Here is a 26689-nt window from a genome sequence, read left to right on the forward strand (position 1 = left end):
TTTATTCAATCTTATTTTTTGTCATTTGTTTGAAAATGACTACTGTGTCTGCATCTGTCTGATGCATCACAGGAGCCAAAATAAAATGCTCAAGATTGATTTCTGCCTGAGAGTTGTCACTTTTACTCATGTTTCTATTCTCAGAGGGTTGTTTTTGAAGAAAAATAGTTTTATTCAACTGCCTATAAATAAAGAGCGGAACATGGTAGCAACTCTCTTTCTTTCCTGGGCAAAGCAGAGAGTCTCATCTTTCTTTTGAGATATGGTACATCATTTTAGTCATAGCACAAAAGATTCTGTAGGCCTTGAAAGAGTAGATTTCTGCCTGAGAGCTGTGTCCTCCACAAAAAAAGGCCTTTTACTCAGGTTTCTATTTTCAGAGGGCCGTTTTTTGATGAATTTGTTTTTATTCAACTTAGGGATGCGCGATATATCGGCCAACCGATATATATCGGCCAACCGATATATATCGGCCGATATAGTCGTTTTTTAATTAATCGATATCAAAATTGCGCCGATGTGAACAGCCGATGATTGCCTCTGTGTCTCGCTGCTGCAGCTGCAGGACTCAAGAGTAGTGTGTGTGTGTGTGTGTGTGGCCGGGGGATATGTGTCGGGTTTCACATGGTGTACCGATGCGCGCGCTGCCTCTCATTCACTCAGACAGAGAGACTGTGTGTGTCTCGTTGTGAGCGCTGCTCGGTGCTCGCGTGTTGATCCACTCGTTAATTCATTTGCATCAGGTGTGTAAGCCCAGCGAAGCTTATTAAAGTGGTCATTGGGCAAAAACAGAATATAGCAGTAGTTGGGCGCTGTTTGGCAATACTTGTTGCTATAGAGCATGCTAATGAGTGCTAAATACTAACAAGTAACAACAAACAAATGTATGCTATTAAGCGTGCGCGCGCGCACGCACGCACGCACGCACGCACGCACGCACACACACACACACACACACACACACACACACACACACACACACAGTGTAGGACAGTGGTTCTAAAAGTGGTGGGTGATGGGTAGTTAGGAACCAAATGGACCTGTAACTCGGAGTGTACAAACCAAATGGACCCTTATGGGTCTGTAACTCGGAGTGTACAAACCAAATGGACCCTTATGGGTCTGTAACTCGGAGTGTACAAACCAAATGGACCTTTATGGGTCTGTAATTCAGTGTTGGTCACAATTGGTCACAATTTTCAAAGATAGGCCTACGGGAGAAACTTTTCAATAGCAGACTAGATTCTTTTTTGGATAGATTTAATGTAGCCTACTCTCAGTGAGTCAATATGGTTTTAGAACTAACAGATCAACATCAGGCATTGATGGAATCCATTGGAAGAATCACAGATGCAATTGGAATATTAATTTACCTCAAAAAAACTTTTGAGTTTTGACACTATCTATCACAACATATTAATAAACAAACTGGAGAAAATTGGTATTAGAGGCATTACAGTAGACTGGATTAAAACTAAATTTAAAACTTAAAGTTATTTGGACAGACGTCAACAGTTTGTGAAGCTGGGCAAATACAGCTCAAATCATTTGGACATTGCTTGTGGCGTCTCCCAGGGTCTTATTGACCCCTTATTGGGGCCCAAACTTTTTATTCTTTACATCAATGATATGATTATATAAGTTTCTAAGCTGCTGTCACTGGTACTTTTTGCAGTTGACACAAATGTTTTTTGCTCTGGGGATTATCCAGATGATAATATAAAATTATTTGGAATAAACAGGGATTGCTTTTTCAAATTCAGTGTTTACACATGTTTTTCAGACTGGATAAAACAGTTTTTTTTATCGATCATATCAAGATCGGTTATATCGGTTATCGGCCATAACAGCAATAAATCATATCGGATATCGATATCGGCCAAAATGTCACATCGGTGCATCCCTAATTCAACTGCCTATAAATAAAGAACGGAATATGCTAGCAACTCACTTTTTTTCCTGGGCAAAGAAGAGAGTCTCATCTTTCTTTTGAGATATGGTACATCATTTTAGTCATAGCACAAAATATTCTGTAGGTCTTGTAAAAGTAGTAAAAATGCCTATAAATGTTGGCACTGGGAGCACACTGCCAGAAAACACTGTGGCACTGAATGAGTTAATGGTGATAGGATAATGAAAATAAGTACTTAAAAAAAAAAGATATATAAATTTATATAATGGTGGTCGGGACAGTAGCCTAAATGAATATAAACAGCATGTCGGCGTGATATGCATGAGGAACCATCTCTGTGTGCAGTGCATAGTTTTAAATAGGTGCAGTGCCTAACACCAACAATGGGAGGCAGCAACACGTTTCCGGAAAGTCCATAGGTGGAGCCGGAACACGGTCACGGTCGGTCAGCGCACACAAGGTATAGGAGGGAGATAGCCTAAGTGAGTGAAGGTACGTACGTAGAGTTGGTGGAGGTTTGGTGAAGATTTGGCGAAGAATCGAAACGAAAAGACGAAGAAAAGATAATCCAGTACAGCTGCATAGGTGAATGCTAAAGGAAAATATGTTTATTCTTACAATGTTTGTTGTTGTTTGTTGTTATGTCGTCGTGATGTATCAGTTAGCATTAGCCTAGCAGTAGCAGCTAGCTTGGGGCTAAAATAGTGTAATAAACCTTGTCTCAGGTATTAATTGCGGTCGAGGACAGCCTAAATCAAAATAAACTGGACGTGATATACACACTGCATCATTTTATGAGGAAAAAGCTATAAACGGAGAATATAACTATGTGCAGTGCCCAACACCAGCAGTAGGGGGCAGCACCGTTGTCTCGGTCCAGCGTTGCCAGATTTTGCGAAAGAAATATGTTATTGAAAAGATGTTTAGTCTTGCATTGTTTGGCCATATTATCACCGTCCTGGACCAGTTAGCGTTAGCTTACTTTTAGCTAGCTTACAAGCTATGTTGGGGCTACAATCACATGGCTTGCTATCGACTGCACGACTTTTTTAAAACTATTCAGAGGAAATGTCCTTCTGACACAAACATTTAGGTCAAATGGGTCGCTTCACGAACGTTAAACGTTAATGAAGCATTATTGGATGTGCTACACAAACGCAGTTAGCCCCGTCGACGCGATGCGACCCGTTGTGGCCATTATCTCTGGAACAGAAGGTCCAATCTGCTCATTTTAAAGCTTATTGGATGCGTGACTTTGAGGACATTAAGTATATAATGACACATTTTGGGGGTTTCGGCTACAAAGTATGTTAATTGACCGGGCCGGCCCAGTTAGGGCAGGGCCTTAATGTGTAGGCCCGTTGAGAACTCTATACTTAAGTATATGAACTTAGTTAGTCTCCACCAGTGCACCACTGCCCTTTATAGTAGGAGATAACTAAAATGGATACGTGTGTGTGTGTGTGTGTGTGTGTGTGTGTGTGTGTGTGTGTGTGTGTGTGTGTGTGTGAACCACTTAAGCCCTATTTCAAATACTGTTACATGTACGTGACAATAAGTGGTGTAAAGTAGCTAAGTACATTTACTCAAGTACTGTACAGTTATGAGGTATTTTAACTTTACTTGGGTATTAACATTTTAAGTACTTTTACTTCTACTCCACTACATTTCAGAGGCAAATATTGTACTTTTACTCCACTACAATTATTTGAAAACTTAAGTTACAAGTTACTTTGTAGAGATTGATTATGATTACAAAACATACATTTACCTCTTAAGCCATATATACATTTAGGCCATTTGAAAATAGACGATCTACAAGCTCACAGTATCAATACTGCATCGTAGAAATACTTTGTTAGATGTAGAAGTCCTGTATTCAAAATGTACTTCAGTAAAAGTACAAAATTATTGGCAACAACTGTACTTCAATTATCAAAATTCAAGGTAGTCATTGGGAAGAATGCCTCATTTCAATAGTTAAAAATGTATTTAAAAAATATTTGAAAATAGCAGATATACAAGCTCAGCGACAGCTTGTAGATCTGCTATTTTCAAAATATATTTTTTTACATTATAAAACTGAAATCGGACATTCTGCATAATGAGTAATTTATACTTTTGGTACTTTAAAGGTAGGGTAAGTGATTTGCTTTGGTTAAAATAAGTGTTAAATATCTCTATATTCTGATAGTACTCATTGCTATAGAGTGTTTGTTCAGTATTAGGAGTCTCCTTGTCTCTCCAGCTCTTTATAAAACAGAAAATGCATTTTCGTTTCAGTTTCAGTTTAATTTCCAATTTTATCCAACCAGGACGGAGAACTCGATCAGGATACAGATTAAACAAGTGAAATTGGAAGTGATGACACTAAGAAATGAGCAGACAAAATTGGAACTGGAACACTATACAAAGCTTAAAAATTTATTTTCTGTTTATTAAAGAGCTGGAGAGACAGGGAGACATCTGTTACTGAAAAAACACTCTATAGCAATGATTACTATCAGAATATAGTGTTTTAAGCTTTTAACAAAATACTTTTTGTTTTAACCAAAAAATATCACTTACCCTACCTTTAAGTACATTTTGATACCAATAATTTACTCAAGTAAAGATTTAATTCTGGACTTTTCCTTGTAACCGAGTATTTCTACACTGTGCAGTATTGATACTTTTGCTTAATTAAAAAGAAAAAATGTACTTTTTCCACCACTGGTGCCACATTATGACTTGTAGATCAGCTATTTTAGCTACTATTAACTTTCTTAAAACTTATTGTAAATATTTTGTGTAAATTGTATTAAAAAAAAATCATGCATTGATGCAATGACATTTAAAGATAAATTACTCCTACATTTTTAGTTTTGATTAATTTAATATTTAAAAAAACATGACCATTGGAATGCTTAAAGTTAGGTTAAAGATAGGGTATTTTTTGGGGGAATAAAAAGGTTAAAGTACTATATTCTGATAGTAATCATTGCTACAGAGCGTTTGCTCGGTCACAGGGGTCTCTCCAGCTCTTCAGTAAACAGAATATAGTACATTTTCAGGTTGATGACCAAATTTAAGCCAATCAGGAGAGGGCACTGAAAGTGCATTTTCTGTTTAATAAAGAGCTGGAGAGACATGGAGACTCCTTTTACTGAACAAATACTCTATAGCAATGAGTACCATCAGAATATAAAGCAATTTAACCCTTATTTCATACTGCTCATTAATTTGTTTTAATGGCACCCTCCCTGCCTCCGCTCTGCTTAGCCCTAGCCCATGATATGAGTATAATTATGTGGCTATTCAATACCTGATCCTTAACTACAGAGTCTACTGATAAGCCACATAAAGGCTTACAAGTAATTCATAAATTATGTCTAAAAATGGTACAATAATAAATTATGATTATCAAATAATGTAGACTACATTGATGTAGACCTTCTGAAAATGATGGTTATTTGGCACTCCATAGTCCGGGGCTCCTTGTACATCAATTGCTGCATAAATGCAGTGCCGTTCAGTCTGTGGCACTGCTTAGGTGTTGTGGAAGTGTAGATCTGCTGTATACAACAATTCAGAAATGAGTGCCAGACAATTTTTTTGCAAGCTATTGAATGTTAAAAGTATTAGTGTTCTTATATTTTTTAAAAAATATAAATTGTGTATTGATTGCCATTTAATTGTGAATAGTGCTATATTTCTTTTATCCATTGTGTGGTAGAACTTGAGTGCAACTAAAAGCAGTAGATCTATAAATCACAATTTGGTATCTGTAATATTGTTTTCTTTTGTTTTATTTCGTTTTCAGAAACATTTAATATGGCCTCTAATTATTTAAAAGATTGGAGGAGAAAAACGTACTAGGACGGGTGCCTTTCTAGAAGAGTTTGACAGTGATGAAGACGTGACCGATTCACAGGAGAATGTTGAAGCACAGGATTTGAGCGGGACACAGGACGAGGGTGGTGCAAGTCACTCTGGTACATCTTTTGGTCCAAGTATGGGTGAAGAGCCTGATAGACACGATGACTATGGTTATAGAGAGTACCCAGATACAAGTGACGAAGAAACCGAGCTTGTTGATCTAGAATCACAAACCGAAGAGGAACAGTTGAGTCTAAGACAGGATGTGGCATCTTGGGCCACTGACACAAAGCAGACCCACAGCAGTGTAAATAAGATGCTAGCGATCCTCCGCAAACATGGCCACAATTTGCCCAAAGACGTCCGTACACTTTTGCACACTCCACGTTTTGTAGACAGCAGTAAGAAATGTGGTGGTGACTACATTTATTATGGACTTGAGTCAGGCATCCGCAAGTACCTGGAGCAATGCCCGAGTTACACAGGATCAGTCATGTTGGACATAAATATTGATGGTGTTCCCCTGTTCAAATCCAGTCTGAAACAATTTTGGCCAAATTTCACAAATCTGACCCTTTTCTTGTGGCTCTATTTTGTGGGAGTAAACAACCGGAACCAGTAGAGGAGTATCTACTATCTACAGGATTTTGTGCAGGAGTTAGTAGACCTTCAGGAAAAAGGCATTGAGAATGAAGGGGTCCAGTTGGAGGTCAAGATCAACGCTTTCATCTGTGACTCTCCTGCAAGAGCTTTTGTCAAGTGCATCAAAGGCCACAATGCTTATCATGCATGCGAACGCTGTGAAGCTTTGGCCGTCCGGGTGGACAGCAGGATGGTCTACACAAACCATGCTACTTGTGAAAGAAGAACGGATGACAAATTTCGAAAGGTTGAATACACAGTCCACCAAAAAAAAGCTACACCCCTCATTACAGCTGGAATTGGGTGTGTCAGCCAGTTTGTGTTGGACTACATGCATGTGGTTTGCCTTGGTGTCGTAAAGAGGCTTCTGACTTTTCTCATTCAAGGTCCTGCTGAGTGCAGACTGCCCAAAAGAGCAAGAGACGAACCATCCAGCAGATTAATGGCACTCAGAGGACAAATGCCCTCAGAATTTGCCAGGCAACCAAGGTCTCTAGTAGATCTCGATCGGTGGAAAGCCACAGAATTCCGGCAGTTCCTACTCTACACAGGTCCAGTTGTGCTGAAAGACATACTGTCAGATAACCAGTATCACCACTTCTTGTGTCTGACATTAGGTATGTCTATCATGCTTGAGTCTGATCAGGAGCAGAGAGAAGCATATCTGGAGTACTCCAGGGAACTACTGAAGCACTTTGTAGAGAACTCTGCTGAGTTTTATGGGAAAACCTTTTGCGTGTACAACATCCACAGCCTGCAGCACTTGCATGAAGACGTGGTGGGTTTAAAATGCTCCTTGAACGACATTTCAGCATTCCCTTTTGAGAACCATTTGCAGTCTATCAAGAGAATGGTTCGAAATGGCCAAAATCCAATTGCACAGGTCACAAAGAGAATTGTGGAACAGGAGCAGGCAAAGCCAACCCAAAAATCGTCTCTCAAGAGGTACTATATCTCAGCAAAAACTCGAGACAGTTGCTTCATCCTTGAAGACGAGATTGCGTTTGTGAGGGAGAAGAGGAGTGATGGCAAGCTGGTGGCTGATGTCATTACACTGGATGATGCCAATGATCTGTTCGACAAACCATGCAAGTCCAAGATCATCAACATTGCATACGTGGACAGACAAATGGATCAAGCACATCGACGACTGCTTGATAAAAAACAATTGTTAAGGAAGGCTGTTTGCCTTCCACATTCTGAGGGATTTGCCATCTTTCCACTTCTACACCACATGGACTAAATGGGCATTTGTGAAGTAAAGGAACTATTAAAGCAGCACTATGTTACTTATAAAATTGGGGTCTAGCAGTGACTATCACCCACTTAGCAACACAGCAGAACATAACGGCAGCAAACGTCTCAGAGATTAGGTAAATGGCACAGTCACCCATCCCGGCGTAATACCCATGGACAAAAAGTAGCGGAAATCAATGAGCCTGCACCGATGGCTAGGGGCCTAGTAGCTGATGAACACATCGGTCAACCACCCCAGCAGTGCACCGGAACATTATTGGCACATAACAGAGGCTCTGTGGCTACATCAAAGAGCCCAGCAGACACGCACCTTCTTGGCAATGCAGAGACTAAACTGGAAGCCCACCTGCAAACACTGTCTGTTAAAGCAGTAAGAGCAAAACAGAGGTATGACATCGCCGACGCCGTTCTCCAAAAATTTAATCACGTCAAAGTACTAACGACATATTATGCGTAAAGAAGTGATTGTCATACAACATTGCAATCTAACAAATGTGAAGAAGCACCTGTAAATGGCTCCACTACCATTTCACAGATGAAAAATATTCAAACAAGGAGCACACTGTGAAATGTCATCAATTGCAATGACAAGAGTGACTGAATCTCAAAAAAAGTTCAGTAAAGCCCCTTTTCTTGGCTGGGCCTTTACAGCAATCAACCACAATTTCAATATATGGCATAACATGTATATATTTATACATTTAGAGCCTATCTAGCAGACATAGTGCACAATCCGCATTGTGCACTATGTAAAAATGCACATTTTCAGCCTGTCTAGTGAAATGTGTTCAATGACCACCGCTTGTATTTTTACTATTGCATACAATTTTTCTTATCTTTTCTGATAGATAAATAATGAATGATTAACAGAGATTAATTACATTTTTCAATTTGCAGAATGGCGTCACAGCGGAGAACCACCCGCATCATCAAAAAGAAAACCTACCCTGATTGTATAGAAGGTAATCGGCTGTTATATTTCTTTGTTTGACATTACACATAACGTACACATTCTGACTACCCATTGCAATTTTTTTAATGTATTATATTGACAATCTATGTACATATGTCATCGGTTTCTAGGTCCCATATATCCATCACCACCTAAACAGGTGCACAAGGGGTTGACTGCAGTGGCCACAACAGGTAATTTGAAATAGCACACATACATAGATAAAGAAATTGAATGTGTTTGAACAAAAAGGCCACCGAAAATGTCCAACTGTAACTTGGCCTCGAAACCAAAAAAATCAGCCATTGAAAAAATAATTGTCCTTGCCAGATTCGGTCTGACACCGCTCAGTTGTGATTGGATTTCACTCCCTCCAAATTAGTGAGGGACCAATCTGTGCCCAGTATATAAATTTGGGGCGTGTTTATCAACAGGCTTTTTTTAATTCGCCCCTTGGAAATGCAGGTTCCACACAGAGATTCAAGCAGTGATATTAGTCTGGCCTCGTCAGGCTAACTATAACTGGCCATATATGTATTTTTGTCTGTAGTTACAACTCTAACGAATGAATAGCGTATATGTGTAGTGGTTAATTTGAGTTCAGCCGTGAGCAAATAATATGACATGTTTGGAGTAATGTGAGCAATTTATATTTGTTTTAGCCCTTGTCACCACCCAACCATCACAGCCCACCAAATCCTCCACTACAGGTAATTATTAATGCTAATGTATTGTTTTACATGAACAAATGTAAATGGCCATAAGGATTTTTGTCTGTAGTTACTAAACAACTATAATGGATTTATTGTGTATGTGTGTAATGTTTAATATGAGTTTAGCCTTGAGCAAATATTTCTATTTTTTTTCACACCCAACCATCAAAATCCACCGCCACAGGTAATTATCAATGTTAACATATATTTTTTATTTCGTCCAACTGTACCTGGCCATAAAGACAATTTATCTCAATAGCTAGGTTTGTCCCACCCCTATTCAGACTATATTGTTCACCTTTCCTTGAGTTGGGGCTTTTTCTTATTTGATTGTTTTTGTGTCAATGTACATGTCATCGGTTTATAGGTCCCAAATATCCATTACCACCTAAACGGATGCGGAAAGGGTTGACTGCAGTGGCCACAACAGGTAATTTGAAATAGTAGATATACACAGATAAACAAATTGAATGTGTTTGAACAATAAAAATAAAAAACTCTTCTGGGTGCGGGCCTAGCATTGTCAATTACTGACTTTTATTACATTTTTTAAATCTTGTTACAGGTCCAGTACCTGCCAAAGGTAGAGGAAACAACAGACCCCCTTTGATTCCATGTGAGTAATCGGAGTATGGCCATATCTAATTTAAAAATGGCCTTTTATGATTAAAAGCACATTATGAAAATGTATAAAATATATATTTAAAAGAATGTTATTGTTTTACACACAGACAACCCATTATCGATGGATCTTTTTGAAAAGGACGACTCTGAGACGTTTGTTGACATGTCAAAATGTAAAGCTAATTTCAATTGACGTTTGTTGACATGTCAAAATGTAAGGCTAATTTCAATTGTCAACTTATGATTTTCAATCTTTTTGTTTTGTAAAATGTTTTTTTTTCTCCCCAATTTTTACTAGCATGGCAGCAATCACCTCAGGACACACATGAGTCCTCAGGACTAACAGGAGTCACACAGCTCTCAAGTGAGTTTGTAATGTCAATTCTAGTTTTTGGGTAAACTCATTTGAGTTAATTAAAACAATAAACATCTGCAATAATTATCCTTCCCAGGTGAATCACCGCTCACTCCAAAAACTGTGCTCACGGCGCCTCGCCACAGCTCCACACCAGGTATATACTTAAATTTTATGTTAATTGATTTCAAACCATACCCCTTAACACTTGCATGACTAAGCTATCAATATGACCGATTTTGAGAATTTAAAGTGGATTATCTTCTCTCATGAAGCTCTGAGAAAGTTCCCCTTTCATGACTTTTCCTAAATATTTGTTTAAAATCATCTCCGTTTTTTTTTTCTTCTGAAACGTATTATAAATATGAAATATATACCATATATACCATCCCAACCGTTATATTTCGGCTAAATTGACCGCTCTCCCCCTCTCTCCCCCAGGCAAGAGCAGTTGACACCTCTAGACCCCCCGCAGAGCGGCCCGTAGACGAGCTGCGAAGCGAGTCTATGCGAGTCTATGTTGCCATGTCTGCTTTTTATAAGCGACTTTGGGCTTGTTTTTCACGTCTTTCTATTATTATTAATATTATAATTATATATATAATTACATTATAATGGTAATACTTTTCTACTCCACTACAGCTCAGAGGCAAATCTTGTACTTTTACTTCACTACAATTATTTGAAAACTTTAGTTACTAGTTACTTTGCAGATATAAATATCTTTTCATACTTGTTTAGATTAGAGCTTCATGCATTTTTATTAGGTATATACTTATATAGAAAGGTCTAACCAGGGACTGGTGTTGCAAATTAGCCTCGGCATGCAGTATCATTTTCATAGACCTGCTTATTTCTCTCGCAAAATTTGGCGACCCATTTTCCACTTTCCCTTTCACTGCAAAGCGGTGGAAAAAGATAGGATCTACAAGCATACAGCTTGTCACGCAGCAACTGTTTTATGCTTGAAGATCAGATATTTTGCGCAGGATTGAGCACATTTGTGGAACATAGCATTGTGTTCACTTGTTGCACTGAGGGAGGAGGAGAGGAGACGCGTTTGTCAGCGACGTGGACAGCTGATAGAATGAGAGCTTTACGCTCAGACAATAATGTGAATATTATTATTATGAATAATAATAATATAGGTTTGTCACTGGGTTGTTTACAAGTTACTATAGTTCGCTTGCTGCTACTAAATTTAAAGCAGCATCACATGACGGTCATATTATGACAGTCATGACGAAACTTCAACCTGTTTTTTGCACTTTCTCCATTTACAGCCCGTACATCTACATAAACGTTCGGATTTCAAATATAAAGTTTTTATTCCGTGGCCACGGATGTTACAATTGACTTCGGGTGGGTATAAGTAACCGTAACTTCTGTATTGTTCAATAAAAAGCATTTTAATCCGATTGGCGGTCATTTTCTCATAGAGTTATAGTGTATCAGAGTGCAATTACACCTCCCAACCGATAGGGTCACGTAGTTGAAAGCATGGAGAAAATACGGAGAAAATGGCCACCGATCGGATTAAAATGTTTTTTATTGGACAATACGGAAAATATGGGTACTTATGGGTTACCCAAATATAATTGTAACATCCCTGGCCATGAGGTAAGCACTTTATATTTGAAATCTGAACGTTTGTGTAGATGTACGGGCTGTAAATGGAGAAAGTGCAAACACCAGGTGTAAGTTTATCGCTACATGCTAAGAAGCTAATGTAAGTTTGTCAGCATTAGTTTGGGCACTTTGGGGTCGGATTAGTGTTTTTGTTGGAACATTAAGCCGACACGCAACACCACGTTTAATGTTACGTTGTAAACAACCACCACCAAACCTTTTGTTAACTTATAACTCGATCTCTTTGTGGTGAACGCTTGTGTCTCTTCAAGTTGTTGTGTTTTTCCCACATTGCTTGCCTTAGGATAAAATCAAGCATTGTGTTTTGTTCTCCACATCGATGTAGCGAAAATGTGTCCATATCACCTCTTCTCTTTCTCCCGAGCCCTGTGCAAAGCATTTTACCGTTTTATTTTGTAAAGTTTCGCTCTGAAATCTGAATCCTCCTGCCATTCATTTGACGGTGGTGTGACTCTGTGTGTGTGTGCGTGCGCGGCTGCAACTTTAAAAGGGTGTGTGTGTGAGTGTGCACAACGCATGCAGTAACACTTTCATAGACCTGCCTGCTTATTTCTCTCTCAAAATTTGGCAACCCATTTTCAACTCTCAGCTTTTTAGAAGACAATGGAACCCCCCACTGTTTGGGGGAGAAAGTGTGAACTAGTCTGGAGCAGAGAGGGGAGACAGTGGCCAATAGGATAGCCTGATTTGGGGATCAAAATGATCTTTTTTCAGGCTTGGTGGAGGAGAATGAAACTTCAGTCATGCGAGTGTTAAGCCCGAATGGTGAATAGATATTGTAGCTGTAAATTACAGCATGTATAAGTATTTATGTGCAAATAGAACCTCAAATATTTTTATGTTCTCCACTTTGTGCAGGAGAGGAAGAAGTCCACAAGGTACCTACATGGAATGGTTAATGTTTTATATATCAGTGATTTCAGTTTTGATTTGATTTGTTAGTTATTTACCCAGCTGTAAAGCATATCATACATGACTAATGGTGTAATTTCGATGTGTTTTCTCTCCCAGCAGATAATCCAAGGCACACACCACTGGTACGGGCACCAGTGAAAATCAGAGGCAGGACACAAGGTATACATTTTGATACATATAGCAATGGTCTCAATGGTGCCGGTGTAAGTTAGTTAAACATTTATTTTACTATCCCCCGCCCCCAACAGTGGATACTGCCATGAGTCCGGTCCGCACCAGAGGCAGGACTCCCGAAGGTACATTTTGATTCACTCTAGTGTTTACAATAGTAGTGTTGTTTACAGTAATATGGGTGTAAATAATATATGCTTACACCCATACTACTGTATGCCCTCCCCCCCCCCCACAGTTAGACGCAGTCAAGTACTTACTCGAGCCAGGACCCCACAAGGTAAATTCTATTGATTATAGCAGAGATCACAATGGTGACTGTAAATAAGACATTTAATTGCCTTTTCTCACCCCCCGCCCCCCAAATACAGCTAAACGTGGAGGTAGAACAGCTTTAAACCCACAAGGTAATTTCTGAGTACAGTGTGGATCACAAGGGTAATTGTGAAGTGTGTCATATATCATACATGACTAATGGTTTAAGTAAGATGTGTAATTTCTCGATGGCACACACCACCACCACCACAATTTAGGGCACCAGTCCAAATCAGAGGCAGAACACAAGGTATGCATTTTGATAAGTATAGCAATGGTCACAATGGTGCCGGTATAAGTTTGTTAAAAAAATAATTTTACTATCCCCCACCCCCAACAGTGGATACTGACAAGACTCCGGTCCGCACCAGAGGCCGGACTCCTGAGGGTGATTTATAGTAGTATTGGTGTAAGTAATATATACTTACACCCATACTACTGTGTATCCCCTAAACAGTTCGACGCAGTCCAGTGCAGACCAGGGCCAGGACCCCACAAGGTAAGTTTGAAAGATTATAGCAGTGATCACAATGTTGACTGTGTAAATAAGACATTTAATTGCCCCCCCCCCCCCCCCCTTAACAGTTAAACGTGGAGGTGGAAGAGCTGGAACCTCACAAGGTAATTTCTGAGTACAGCGGTGATCACAAGGGTGATTGTGAAGTCGGTGACTGAAATTTTCCTCATCAACAGATGATATTCGCAGTACAGAGAAAAATGTTTTACGTTGTATTTGATTATATAATAGATCTGTATGTGAAAGCTGTAGATTTTGAGATGGCATTGCAAAGATTTAATTTGGATGTATAATTTCATTGTTTTCCACCCCAGTGGACCGTGCCTATAGTTTCAATCAAAGAAACAGGAGTATCAAAGATAGATTTGTATTTGCTGTAACAGTGATGACGATGGTGTAATTAAGATGTGCAATTTAATTTGTTTTGCCTTCAACAGGGCATCGCACTCCAAGTCGAAGGACTCCAAGGCAAAGGACTCCACAAGGTAAACATTTATTTAGTTTCACAGTGATATAACTGGTGACTTTGTAAGATGAGCAAGTTCCTTTACCCCCTCCCCCAACAGAGACTCCTAGCCCTCCCTCAACAGAGACTCCTAGCCCACCTAGGCAAAATAGACCGTCAGCCTTCAGAAATGGCCAGACTCCACAAGGTACAGATTGACTATAGCAGTAATCTTAAATGGTGATGTCGCAAGTATGACATGTAATTGGCTTGTCTTTCACCATCAGGAAAGTGTGTTGGAAGTCGAGGGCCAAAAAGTCCCAGGATTACAAAAAGAAAATTTGTATCAAGTTTGGCAGTGATCTTACTGGGGGGGAGAGAGGAAGATTTTGATCTTGGAAAACAATTAATGTTATTTATTGACATATACACCAGCCAAAGTAAAGCAGCATCACATAGCCAGCCACACCAGACTCTCAACCTTTAATAAAACATTTATTGTTTCATTCTATAATTTAACAGCAAAGAAGAAGGTGTACGACTACCCTATGTCCGAGAAAAGTAAGAATGGAAGTATTTTAAGGGTTTAAACTAATTTGAAATAAAATGGTCATATCTGTTGTTATTAAGGCAAGTGTTTAGGTTCGTTCAATGGTAAATACAAAAAAGGATATTCTTTAAATAATTTGAATTCAAAACAATTACATCAATGTTGATAATTTGTAATATTATACAGATTTCAAAGCTGTCCCACATTGGGGGGAACGACGTGAGGGCATGTACAAGAAAGATCCTGGACAGGTATGAATACAAATTGAAGTTTAATATCATGACACTGTAGAAAAGGAAATATAATGGGGGGGTGGGTTCCAATGTGGTAGTCAGTGTATTATTGCTGTTCCAGATACATTGTCTTCATTACAAGCTGCTAAAGCATGCTGTTGAGAATGTATCTGCATTTTTTTAAAATCTGTTTCAGACTTCACCAATAGCCTGATGCGGAAATATAATATGTCCGGTGGTGGGCAGCAAAACAAGAGGGCGTTCAAGAATACAAACTTCTTTTCCCTCATCCAGGGTAAATAGAACAATTGTCTGTGCTAGTTCTTTTTTGATGGTTCTTCATGTTATAAATGTGGACTGACATGAAGACATACATTAACAAATGACAATTTGTCTGGACTATACGTGGCAATCTCTAATGGCTACTGTCAAGTCTGAGAGTAGATATTTGTCATTGTTTTGATTGCAGAAGCTGTTCGGGAGAATTTCGCAGAGGCAATGGAGAACCAGGTCAGCGCATCAATGACCGACCACTTCAAGCAGGCGCCAGCTCGAAGTGGTGGGGGGGGGGGGGTACAAGAGGCCAAGGACAAGGACCCCAAAATGACTTCAATTACTCACCCCATGGAAACTTGAAGTCATTGATTATTATTTTTTGTCTCATTCATAAGCCAATCATTTGATGAGCATTCAATATACCAGAGCTGTTTTGCCAATACACAAGCAGCAAGTTTGACCATTATTAATATTATGTATCAGTCACTCTATCTACCTGATTTGTATGTAAATACACAGAGACAGCCTCACCTCGGCAGAAGGAGCCCACGTTGTCCACGCTCTGGCGACACACGCTGCACTGACGTTTCTGTGCGTTGCAAAAAGGGAAAGAAAGGCTGTACAGAAACATAAGGAGAAGTATGCTATTGTTATTGTCCTGTGACAGCAGCTCTATGTCTGAGGTTGAACAAGGTGTGCGTGCGCGCTCTTTCTACATGCCTGCTCTACCTCTGTTCTGGTTGTGTAACTGTCTTGTAGTACTAATCCTTGTGGTTCCCATCAAGACCACCATAATCCTGCATATTTGTGTGTGTGTACTGTGTACGTGTGGCGTGTGTATAATAAACTGAGTGTGTGTGTGTGTGGGGAGGCATCAGAATGTGTATGATAGTCAAATATATGTGTGTGTGCTTGTCTATAGCAAAGTGTACCCACAAGTATAGTAAAGTTCAACACATTGTTATATCTTGGTTTGATTCTTGACTCTTACCTGCACCTCTCCATTGTTTCACTCAATATGAGGTGAAAAATAAGTTAAGGAATAAAAAAAGTTCAATTTTGAATCATTGTTGAAACATGTATTGGGATTGAAATATAGTTGAGGGATAGTTCTGTTCAAAGTAGATCAATTTTAACATAAATACGTTTATTTATATCCTGTTGTACAGTATAAATAATTATGACATTAGTGTTACACTCAAAGCTATTTAAAATATCCAGAAAGATAACAAACATAATGTAAATAAATTGTCAGAACATCCTGGGACTACATTACCACATTTATCAAGGTAAGGTAAGCATAACAGGTTAAATTTGGTCCCTTTTATATATTTTTTAAATAGAGAAGCTGGATCTGCATTAAATGTTGAGGCTTCTAAATGAATATATGTCTTGAAAAGGTAGTCTATGTAATGCTAATAAGTTTAGATGTTATTTAAACGTCTGGATTTAATTATAAATATTCATATCCTTATAATTAAATAGACGTTTAAATTACGTCTAAATAACGTCTATGGGGTATACATTTGATATAAAAATGAACGTTTAACAAACCTTATCTAAATATAGCTTTAGACCAGGGGTGTAGAACTCATTTTGGGGTCGGGCCGAATTGGTCAAATGGTGACTTGATGTGGGCCGAAACCAGTGCAATTTGTAAGAAGCCCCAATAAACCATTTTAAGTAGAATAATTCAATTTGAAATTAAACAATACCTGGTAATGTGTGTGGGTGGTTAGGTAATGATTACCATGTTTTAAGCCACGTTTTCACTACAGTGCCAGAATTTTTCCAGCAAAATAATTAGATTTATAGAACAACAGTGGTGTAAAGTAACTAATTATATTTACTCAAGTACTGTACTTCAGTAAAGATTTGAGGTATTTTTACTTTACTAGAGTATTTTCAATTTCCAGTACTTTTACTTCTACTCCACTACATCTTAGTCACTGCTATAACTACAGTATATCAAATTCTTGGCCGAAACCGAATACCGAATATAGGAAACACTGGGCCGGCTGAAAATTATTATTAAAAACATATATATATACATTTTTTTTAATATTATTTTGTACCATTGCTGTCATGGCTATGCCTCTGTTGTAGAGCTACATGATTATGGCTTAAAACTTATCATAACTATAATCCATATTTAGATCAGTTATTTAAAACACATTTATTTATTGTGTAGAATTATTTATTTACTATTGTGCAGTAATACAATATGTCTCAAAACATTAGCATGCCATACAGTTGAATTATTGTACATTAATTAATATAATTTCAAGAAAAAAACTAATATTGAATAGCCTAACAAAAGGCAATATAATGTCTGCAGTTGTATTATTGCACACAGCCAAAATGCATCAATAATATTAGGCCTGCCATTCCTTCCTTTTGGAGAAGTTACTTTCAGTTTCATTTCAGAAAGACACACACACACACACACACACACACACACACACACACACACACACACACTCAAAGTCAAGTCTCTTAACTATCGCTGGTTATCCTACTAATGTTACACCCTCTGACGGATTCTACTTTTCAAGATGAGGATTCTACTTTTCAAGATGAGAACAGCAACATTTCAGGGAAGACTATTCCTTTCTCACTTCTTCAGTTGAGACGCTGCTGTGTGAGGGAGGGGGGGGGGGGGGTGCGGGGAGGAATGCAGCCACTCTACTCCTCCAGATGAGAGACGCAACTGATATATACTTCTCCATACAATGGTGTTTTACCGGATTTGTGATGCTGTTGAAAAAGCGTTCTCTCCAGGTAGAGTTGAATGGTGATGGTCCTCTGTATGCAAATAACCTTGGCCGTGGCTTCACAGCTTGGTCATTGTTCTCACAGAACAAGTTTGTCCAGTATTCAGACCCTGTCTCAGTGCATAAGAAGCCTTTTTTTTGTATTTTTTTTTCTCTCTAGTTTTTTTTCCATTAAAAGGTAGTATTAAATGGCGTTTTCTAAAATCACATCGCGGGCCAGATTTGACGCCAGAATTGGCCCGCAAAACACTTTAGACGTATATTAGCTGTTATTTACACGTCTAAGAGGTATATATACTGTATAGACGTTGAAAATACGTCTTTTCAACGGCTAGGCTAAGCCTATACCGCTAACAGTAGACCAAATATAAACCTGTTTTAGCCTAGCCGTGTGGGGACGATTTAGACGTGTTTTATACGTCTATTAGACCGAAAAATGCTCAGTGGGTGGGACCCAGTGTCTTCCCTGCTTAGCATCAAGGGTTGGATTGGGGTAAGTCACTGCGACATACAAGCATTACATATGAAGCATAGCGTTAGTTCATGCAGGACACGGAAGTCGTGCACGCCAAAGCTGTAACCAGCGGGCAGTCAGCTGATGTGAACATCAGCTTTCTATTCCCCATTCATTACGTCACACACTCATTATCCAATCACAGCTCACGCATGAGCAAAGATGATCCTTTAAATACGGTTCTATTCTCTAGGTCTTTCTTGGTTGCTGAACCAATGCATTTTGTTAGCTCCTCCTCCACCCCAGCCTCCACCTTTTGATTAGAGTCTGGCTTAGGCTCAAATACTTGTGGTTATCATGTATATCTGCTTGTTTAGAGTCTTGCATATAGGCTCAAATACTTGTGTATCATGTATATCTGCTAATTCTAACTAATATGTCAATGTACTGCTATTGTTGTCATTGTATCCCTATGGGGATTTGTATAAGCTTTCTCTGAATATATGCTTAGCAAGCTGCTTCGACAAAATTCAGTGAATATTCTCCCGAGAGCGGGAGCTTTAATGCCAAGCCTAATTGTTTCCATTTGTGTCAATAAATGGTAAACTGAATCTACTAAGACGAGAGTGTTTCTGATTGAAGTATATCCATGGGGTGTACTTGGACATCAAGCTGCCTCACGCTAAGGAAACAGTAGATGGGCTCCTGCCCTATGGTCCTCAGGGCTCGGCAAGGCTTACTTATGCATTTAAGAATAAGCATTTGTATCTGATATTATTTCCATAATGCTTGTAGAAACCTAAACAGAATGGGGGGCTAGCACAGATCATGGGAATCTTCATGGGGATCATGTTAAACTTATGGGGTTTAAGTGGTTAGTGTTTAAGTGGTTAGTGGTTATCTGTCCAGTTAAACAATTAGATTTACATTACATTTGATTATTATACCAGCAGACAGCTTGTTGTTGTTTTGTATTCCTTCCTTTTTAATTAAAGTAATTACAATAAATTCTATTTCCTGATTGTAATTCCCACACACACATATATATATAAATATGTGTGTGTGTATATAATATATTTTGTAATTTATTCCCACATGGTTATTATCAGCACTGTCCTGTCTGGAGTAGATTATCAATGGAGATAGCATGCAATGTTGTCCAGTTATTTGATTCAAATTCTAACTCATGTTCTTTGTATGCAGACCACAGATATAATCAGGCACAGGAGGGCGGTGGCACTGAAACATAGTCATGCACATAGTGGTTCGCCTGTAGACACAGACGTCATCAACTATGCGACAATGTTTGTGCTGGTCGCGCATAAATATAGGGTTGCGGCTGGGGAGTGAGTCAACGCACTGAGCGCTCAGCGCAGTGAGCGCACAGAAGTCAAGGCACAGACTGCTGTGTTGTTGACGGACAACGGATGTACGCTTATGAGAAACAACACAAATAAAACCTGGTGAAACACTTGTGTGCATTAGCGCAAGATGAGGATACAGGAAACATTCAGTCTAAATGTCCAGTTTGCTAACCTTCACAACTACTACTACTTTTGTATTTGAAACTTTACATTTCTCTAAATATTATCAACTTTCACGACAGCTTAAGTACTATGGTATCCAGGACTGATCTAAATTAATACTATCATTTATTAAGGGTTAATAACAGTGTGGGAATTTGCATTCTAAATTAAGGAGACTGTGAGGCTTACAGCCTTGTAGGGTAAGAGAAAAATCACAGTTAGATTCAAGTTAAAATAATGCTGTGAGAACTTTTGTTCTGAACAGGTGTGAAGCTGCGACCACTGCTTTAGGATGATAGGTAAATAAGGGAATGCCCAGTCACAAGGACAGCTGACTCAACCAGCTGCTCTTAAATGTCATGTTAGTTAAAGGGATACTTCACTTTCACATAAAATAAACTAAAAAAATATATATTAAAAAAAAATGAAAGAAGTTATGGCAAAATAAAGGCCCCCTCACACATTAGTAGGACACTCTAATGCGTGAGGGGGCCATGCATTTTCCATTACTTTTTTCATTTATTTTTAATATATTTTTTAAATGTTTATTTTATGTGAAAGTGAAGTAAGTATCCCTTTAAGTCATGTTGTCTAAATCATTCATAGAAGGTTGAATACATATGTGTGTGGTCTTATATTGAGGCTAATGGGATGTTGAACAATGATTTCATATTATGAGCTTGTGTAAAAGTGCAGTTTAATAGATACATGTTCTGTGTTTAAACCAAGACAGATTGTGTGACTGAGAAAAGGCTGGTCAAGAAGCCTGTTGTTTTTAGAAGCTTGTTTGTGAGTGGACAAGAAAGAGGACAGAGAGGAGGTTCTATGTGAAATGTCTGTCTGTATATATTGTGATGTTGTTGTGATTTAAGTACACTCTGTGGATTGGCAATGCAGGTGTCAACGTCTGTGGGAATAAATATATTTCTATGGACAAACCGTCTTTCAAACTGGATTCTTGTGTATTCTTGCACTCTGGAATAGTGTTGATTCCGCCTGATCATGGCCAATTTACGACATAATTGGCAACCACGCTGGGCCCTGTATCTTCCGGAGAGCGGACTCATTTTTAAACTGAAGTCTATTTCTCCAGTCGATCGGTGGACAAAGAATCTGTATTTTGGTCCTTTTTGGATCCGACGGGACACTTCACTATTTTCCTGTGCAACGAGGTTCCGGTTTTGAAAGGTTTGGTCGCTTAGATATGTGTGATGCATTAAGCATATGTCTACGCGACAACATTGATTACGTGGCTTCACTTCCTAGCCTTGATGTAGTACTTTTACTGATTATGTAATCTCTTGAATCCTAATCCTTAAGAAGGACGGATGGAAGACAGGGCTCTTTAGGGCCGATATAATGATGATGATGATTTCCAACCTATAGTCTCTACTTTATGAAGTGTTACTTTTTTTATGGAACTTTATGAAGTGTTACTATTTTTATGGAACGAGGACTCCGGCTATTGGTACTTGCTCTGATCAGGCATTTATAGCACCGGCTCCCTGGTTAAACACGATGCTTTTTCTGGGGCGTCTAAAATGTCTTTTATGATGATGATGATGATGATGATGATGATGTTGATGACGATGACGATGACGATGACGATGACGATGATGTTGATGATGATGATGATGATAAGGTGTGTTTTGACTTGTTTTGATTGGCGGTGAGAAGGCGTTTTCATCTCTTTTTTTCTTGCTTTCTGGTGATGGTGGAGTAGACCTGTGGTTCTGCTGATTTTCCTGACTTCTGTGTTTCATTTTGTGGTGGCTTTTCGGCCTTCTTGGTGAACATGGTGACTCTTTGGTGTCATGGCTTTTCGGCTGTGTACTGCTTATCTTGAATTATCACTTTCGTGGTAATGCTATGTCATTTCAAATTGGCAGTGGTGATGCTGGCTTGATTTTGATTCTGTGTTTGTGTTGTTTTGGGCTTGAGTGTTCTTCACGTTGTGAAGCTGGTCTTGTCTTTGTTTGTTTACTGGCGGTGTTGACGCGGTACTGTTGTTTGTGGTTTTTGTTGTGTGGTTGGTGATGTAAGTTATGGGTGTATGTGCGGAGGGGGTGATGTTTGTCTCATTGTATGTTGGTCTTGTACTGAGTGTGTCTTTGTGTTGTTGTGAAGTCTAGTATTGTTATTTATAGAACACAAAATTAGCTTTAACTGATGTAATGTTGTTTTCGGTTATAACAGCAGGACTTGTGCTTGTAACAATTGCCTGCCATCCAAAGGTGTCTTTGCAGAAAGTTATGTGATTATTTTGATGTTTGAGGAGATGTGAGTGTCTGTGTGTGTGTGTTGTTTGTTGACACGTGCGATTTTTTTTTCCCTGGAGGGGAGCGTGGTCTGTGATGTGATCTGTGTCTTGGGAAGGTGATTTTGTTTTGTTTTGTATTGTTTTTTACGCCTGGATGTTGAGAGTTTTTCGGTGCCGCTGTGTGCTTGAGATAGCTTGGACCCAGTGCTGTTTTTTGGGGTTGGAGGGTTTCATTTTTATACAACACATTGTAGGATGTGTTGTAAGAGGGGAGAGATGTGAAATAATTGTGTAGATATTCAATTGTTGAACAGAAACATAACTATTCAAAATAATAGTCTAAAAGTCAGAAGAGTAATAATAATGTGACTGGTGAATGCCTGGTGAATGCTAATTCTAACGCAGCAACAGCTGTCAATAACAGCTGCACTGATCAAAGAGCTTGGTCAACAGGTGGGGAACACTGACCCCCACCCAAATGAGCAGTTTGTAGTCTAATGTTAGCTACCTACAAGTGTATAAGAGAGTGACTCTAAAATGATTAGACTAGGACTGTCTCACACGACGTGAGGCTGTGTGGAGTCAGGGCTCTGTCCCTGGCTCTCTGGATTCTGATGCTGTTATGATGCTGTTGAATGCTGAATAAATGATTGGGAACCTGGAAACCCTGACGTCTGTCTCTTCTCCTCCACTTCTTATCACAACTACCGGCCTGCTAACCTGCAGTTTATGCCTCATCATATACGACAAATGGCGAGCCAGCTACATCGTTGTGCATACTTTCACGGGTGTGTGCTTCGATTAAAGGACCTGTGTATTTTGAGGTGGCCGCAAGTGCGGGCCTGTCAGAGGAGGATCGGACCGTGGATGTCTTCCTACGACGAGGTGGACCGCCGCGGAACAAGCCGTGGGGACGTCAGCGCGACCTGGATTTCTACTATGATGAAGGACCTGTTTTACTGTTGATGTGCAAAACAAACTCCTCGCCCTAAAGCCAAACAAGGCCACCGGCCTTGACAACATCCCCACCAGATTCCTCAGAGACGCAGCGGTCTCCATTGCTCCCATAGTAGCCCACATTACAAACTTATCCATCAGTCAGTGTCACGTCCCACAAGAATTCAAGTAAAATCCCTCTATTTAAAAAAGGAAGCAAACTAGATCCTGGCAACTATAGGCCTGTTTCCATCCTTTGTTCCATCTCAAAGGTTATAGAGCGATCAATCCAAGAACAAATCAACAGCTACCTCAGTGAGCGCAAACTGTTGTTTGAATTCCAATCGGGCTTCAGAACATCCCACTCCACTGACACATGCCTACTATATTTGACCGACTACATCAAACGTGAGGTAGACTCGGGCAAATACTGTGGCATGGTCATGCTGGACCTCCAAAAGGCGTTTGACACTGTAAACCACGCAATTCTACTTGATAAGCTGAGGGCGATTGGTTTTGATTGCACATCACTAAATTGGATGAGATCTTACTTGGAGGGTAGAGAACAAGTGGTTGACATCAACGGAACCATGTCCTCATCCCTCCCGGTGAGCTGCGGGGTTCCTCAAGGCAGCATTCTAGGGCCGTTACTGTTCCTTCTATACATTAACGACATGAATGCTGCCTGTAACTGCAAACTGTTCCTGTTCGCTGATGACTCGGCACTCCTGATCTCGGGTGAGGACAAGTTGAGGAAGCTCTCAGCTCTGAACTCTCAAAAATCCGTACCTGGCTTACCGATAACAAACTGTCACTACACCTTGGGAAAACTGAATCCATCCTATTTGGGACCAAACATTCCCTCAGTAAAATGAAGGTAGATGACTTCAAGGTCATAGTCGATGACACAATCATCACTAGCAAAGAAGAGATTACCTATTTGGGATGTATTCTTGACAAATACCTGTCAGGTGAAAGCATGGCAACAAAGGTGGTCAAAGGAGTAAACCAGAGAACCAGATTTATGGGCAGAGTTTCCTCTTTTGTCAACCCTCAGGCCCTCAGGACCCTCTCGGGGGCCCTGATTCAGCCCCTTTTTGACTATGCTAGCTCCTCTTGGTACTCTAACACCTCAGTGTCACTGCAGACTAAGCTTCAAACCTCCCAAAACAAACTGATCCGACTACTTCTCGGACTGGGGCCCATGACCCACCTCTCTCCCACTCACTTTGCCAGCCTAGGCTGGCTCAGGGTGGAAGACAGGGTTAAACAACTAAAAATGGGTCTGGTCTTCAAAATTGTAAATGCAGATTTGCCCGAAATGCCCCCTATACCCGCATATCTGTATAAATACCTCGAAAAAGTTAGTGACACCCACAGCCACGAAACTAGAGGGAGCGTAAACAACAATCTGGTACCACCCACCCATAAAACAAACATGGGCAAATTCTCCTTCTATAGCACAGCCACCAAGGAATGGAATAGTCTAACCCCATCCCTCAAAAAATGCAGTTCGCTGGGCTCATTCAAAACAGCCCTAAAAACTCATCTTTCTGGAGGCCGAAAGAGGAGATAGTACCAGTTTCCCTGTAGACAGACGACCCCCCCCCCTCCTCCTTTTTGTACATATTTTGTATTTCCTCATGCATTTTTTGTATATAATCGTTATTTTTCCATGCTTCACCCCCCCCCCCTTTTTTTGTACATTTATTTTTTATTTTAATTTTTTTCATGCTCCTTTTTTTGGTACATAGTTGTATTTTTTCTGTATTATCTGTATCTGTATTTTCTTGTTGATTTTTGAACTGTTTGGTTGCTACTATATATGTCTATGAAATTAATTCAAGGACCCCAACGGAAACAAGTCCGCAAGGACTTTTTTGGCCGGACCTTTTAGACAAAAGCATTATAAATGTAACTGTGTTGTTTTACATTCTTTTGCCTAATAAAAATTTCAATCAATCAAAAAACCTTGCAACGGCAACGCTGTGATGACTACCGCTCGTGACCAGATCTCAGATGGCTACTACGACGCATCTACTCTTCTCATGGGGACGGAGGTGCGGAGATCTTTCTGTGTCGAAGTTCTCCGTGGGGGGAGGTGGTGTGAACAGCGGCTATCTTTTTGGCTGGAGGACAATGACATCGGCTATTCTGTTGACGTGCGTGGACATTGAGCTAGAGGCGACAAAAGCAGCATTATTGGATGGAACACTGAACATTCGGGACAAGAGGTTGTATTTTAGTGATAAAGTGATTTAAACCACGGAGCGTTATTTTTGTTGCCGTGCGTAAAAGTGTTATGCGAGGACTTTGTTTCACTTTCTGGTCTCTGGGGTTTAATGTGGAGTTTTTTATTTTCGTTGAGATTGATGATGATCGGTTTGAGGGCGATTCCCTTATATTTTTTATGTGTAACATTGTATCCCAGAGTTTAAAGACAACAGAAAGGCCTGCACACTGATTAGAAGGGGAAATGCATATTTGATGCGACGTGAGGGTGTGTCTCTGACAAACTATAATAAGGCTATAAAAAGTTTGGTCTTGAGATATTGGATTCCCTTACGTTAAGTATGCGACTGAGATTGATGAGCGGAGGCGAAGGGGGCTAGCAGGAAGAAGGAGAGATCGAGGCGCTGAAGTGCATGTTGATGTGTTTTCTCTGTGAATAAGATTTTCTGAGTTGTTTTATTTTTTAAGCTTGTTTTATTGGGAAATAAGTTCCAGTATTGCCGTTATCGTCAGACGAGCGTCATGTGATCCATGACTACGCAGTGATTTAAGCCGACACGTTTCTAAATACCGATATTCTTTCTTATTTTGTTAAGCAGTTTGTCTATTTTATTTTTAAATTTGATGTAAACCACTGTATGACTATTGTGTAATTTTTATACCTGTATCTAAGTTGTTCTGCATGTCTGATGTGATGTTTGATGTTAATTCTTCCTGAAATGTCCGTTTTGTTTAAACTTCCAGTCATGGGTCTTGGGGGGTGTAGAAGAATGTTGTTTTTTGATGTTTTCTCTTGCAAACTGTTATATACCTGGTTGCGAAAGAAGTTAAATTCTTCCGTGGGGGGAAGTTGTGTGGTATATGGACAGTGTGCAAGTCAAAACATATTAAGAAATGATACTAATTGCTAAAAGTCAGAAGAGTAATAATAATGTGACTGGTGAATGCCTGGTGAATGCTAATTCTAACGCAGCAACAGCTGTCAATAACAGCTGCACTGATCAAAGAGCTTGGTCAACAGGTGGGGAACACTGACCCCCACCCAAATGAGCAGTTTGTAGTCTAATGTTAGCTACCTACAAGTGTATAAGAGAGTGACTCTAAAATGATTAGACTAGGACT

General features: G+C 39.5%; 1 protein-coding gene and 3 long non-coding RNA genes across 4 annotated transcripts; all 4 read left to right on the forward strand.

Annotated features, from left to right (window-relative positions):
- Positions 1-7757: 7757 nt before the first annotated feature.
- LOC308087019 (uncharacterized protein) lies at positions 7758-12862 on the forward strand (the record flags this gene model as incomplete). The annotated part of the gene is made up of 10 exons (XM_080430660.1): positions 7758-8056; positions 8567-8631; positions 8753-8815; positions 9284-9331; positions 9702-9764; positions 9900-9950; positions 10066-10131; positions 10257-10322; positions 10411-10470; positions 12822-12862. Exons 1-10 carry the CDS (start codon positions 7860-7862, stop codon positions 12860-12862), a joined length of 720 nt encoding a protein of 239 aa, XP_080286786.1. The 5' UTR covers positions 7758-7859.
- Positions 12863-12940: 78 nt separating this feature from the next.
- On the forward strand, positions 12941-13461 carry LOC308086298. Its single transcript, XR_013933242.1, has 4 exons — positions 12941-13037; positions 13127-13174; positions 13288-13329; positions 13421-13461. It is a non-coding gene; the product is annotated as an uncharacterized lncRNA (long non-coding RNA).
- An 89-nt stretch (positions 13462-13550) lies between these two features.
- Positions 13551-13985, forward strand: LOC308086299. The gene is made up of 4 exons (XR_013933243.1): positions 13551-13614; positions 13705-13752; positions 13822-13863; positions 13950-13985. It is a non-coding gene; the product is annotated as an uncharacterized lncRNA (long non-coding RNA).
- Positions 13986-14311: 326 nt separating this feature from the next.
- LOC308086300 lies at positions 14312-14887 on the forward strand. Its single transcript, XR_013933244.1, has 3 exons — positions 14312-14366; positions 14448-14669; positions 14857-14887. It is a non-coding gene; the product is annotated as an uncharacterized lncRNA (long non-coding RNA).
- The last annotated feature ends 11802 nt before the right edge of the window (positions 14888-26689 follow it).

This window comes from Gymnoscopelus braueri (assembly GCF_963280865.1).
Source record: "Gymnoscopelus braueri genome assembly, chromosome: 6".
Taxonomy (NCBI): domain Eukaryota; kingdom Metazoa; phylum Chordata; class Actinopteri; order Myctophiformes; family Myctophidae; genus Gymnoscopelus; species Gymnoscopelus braueri.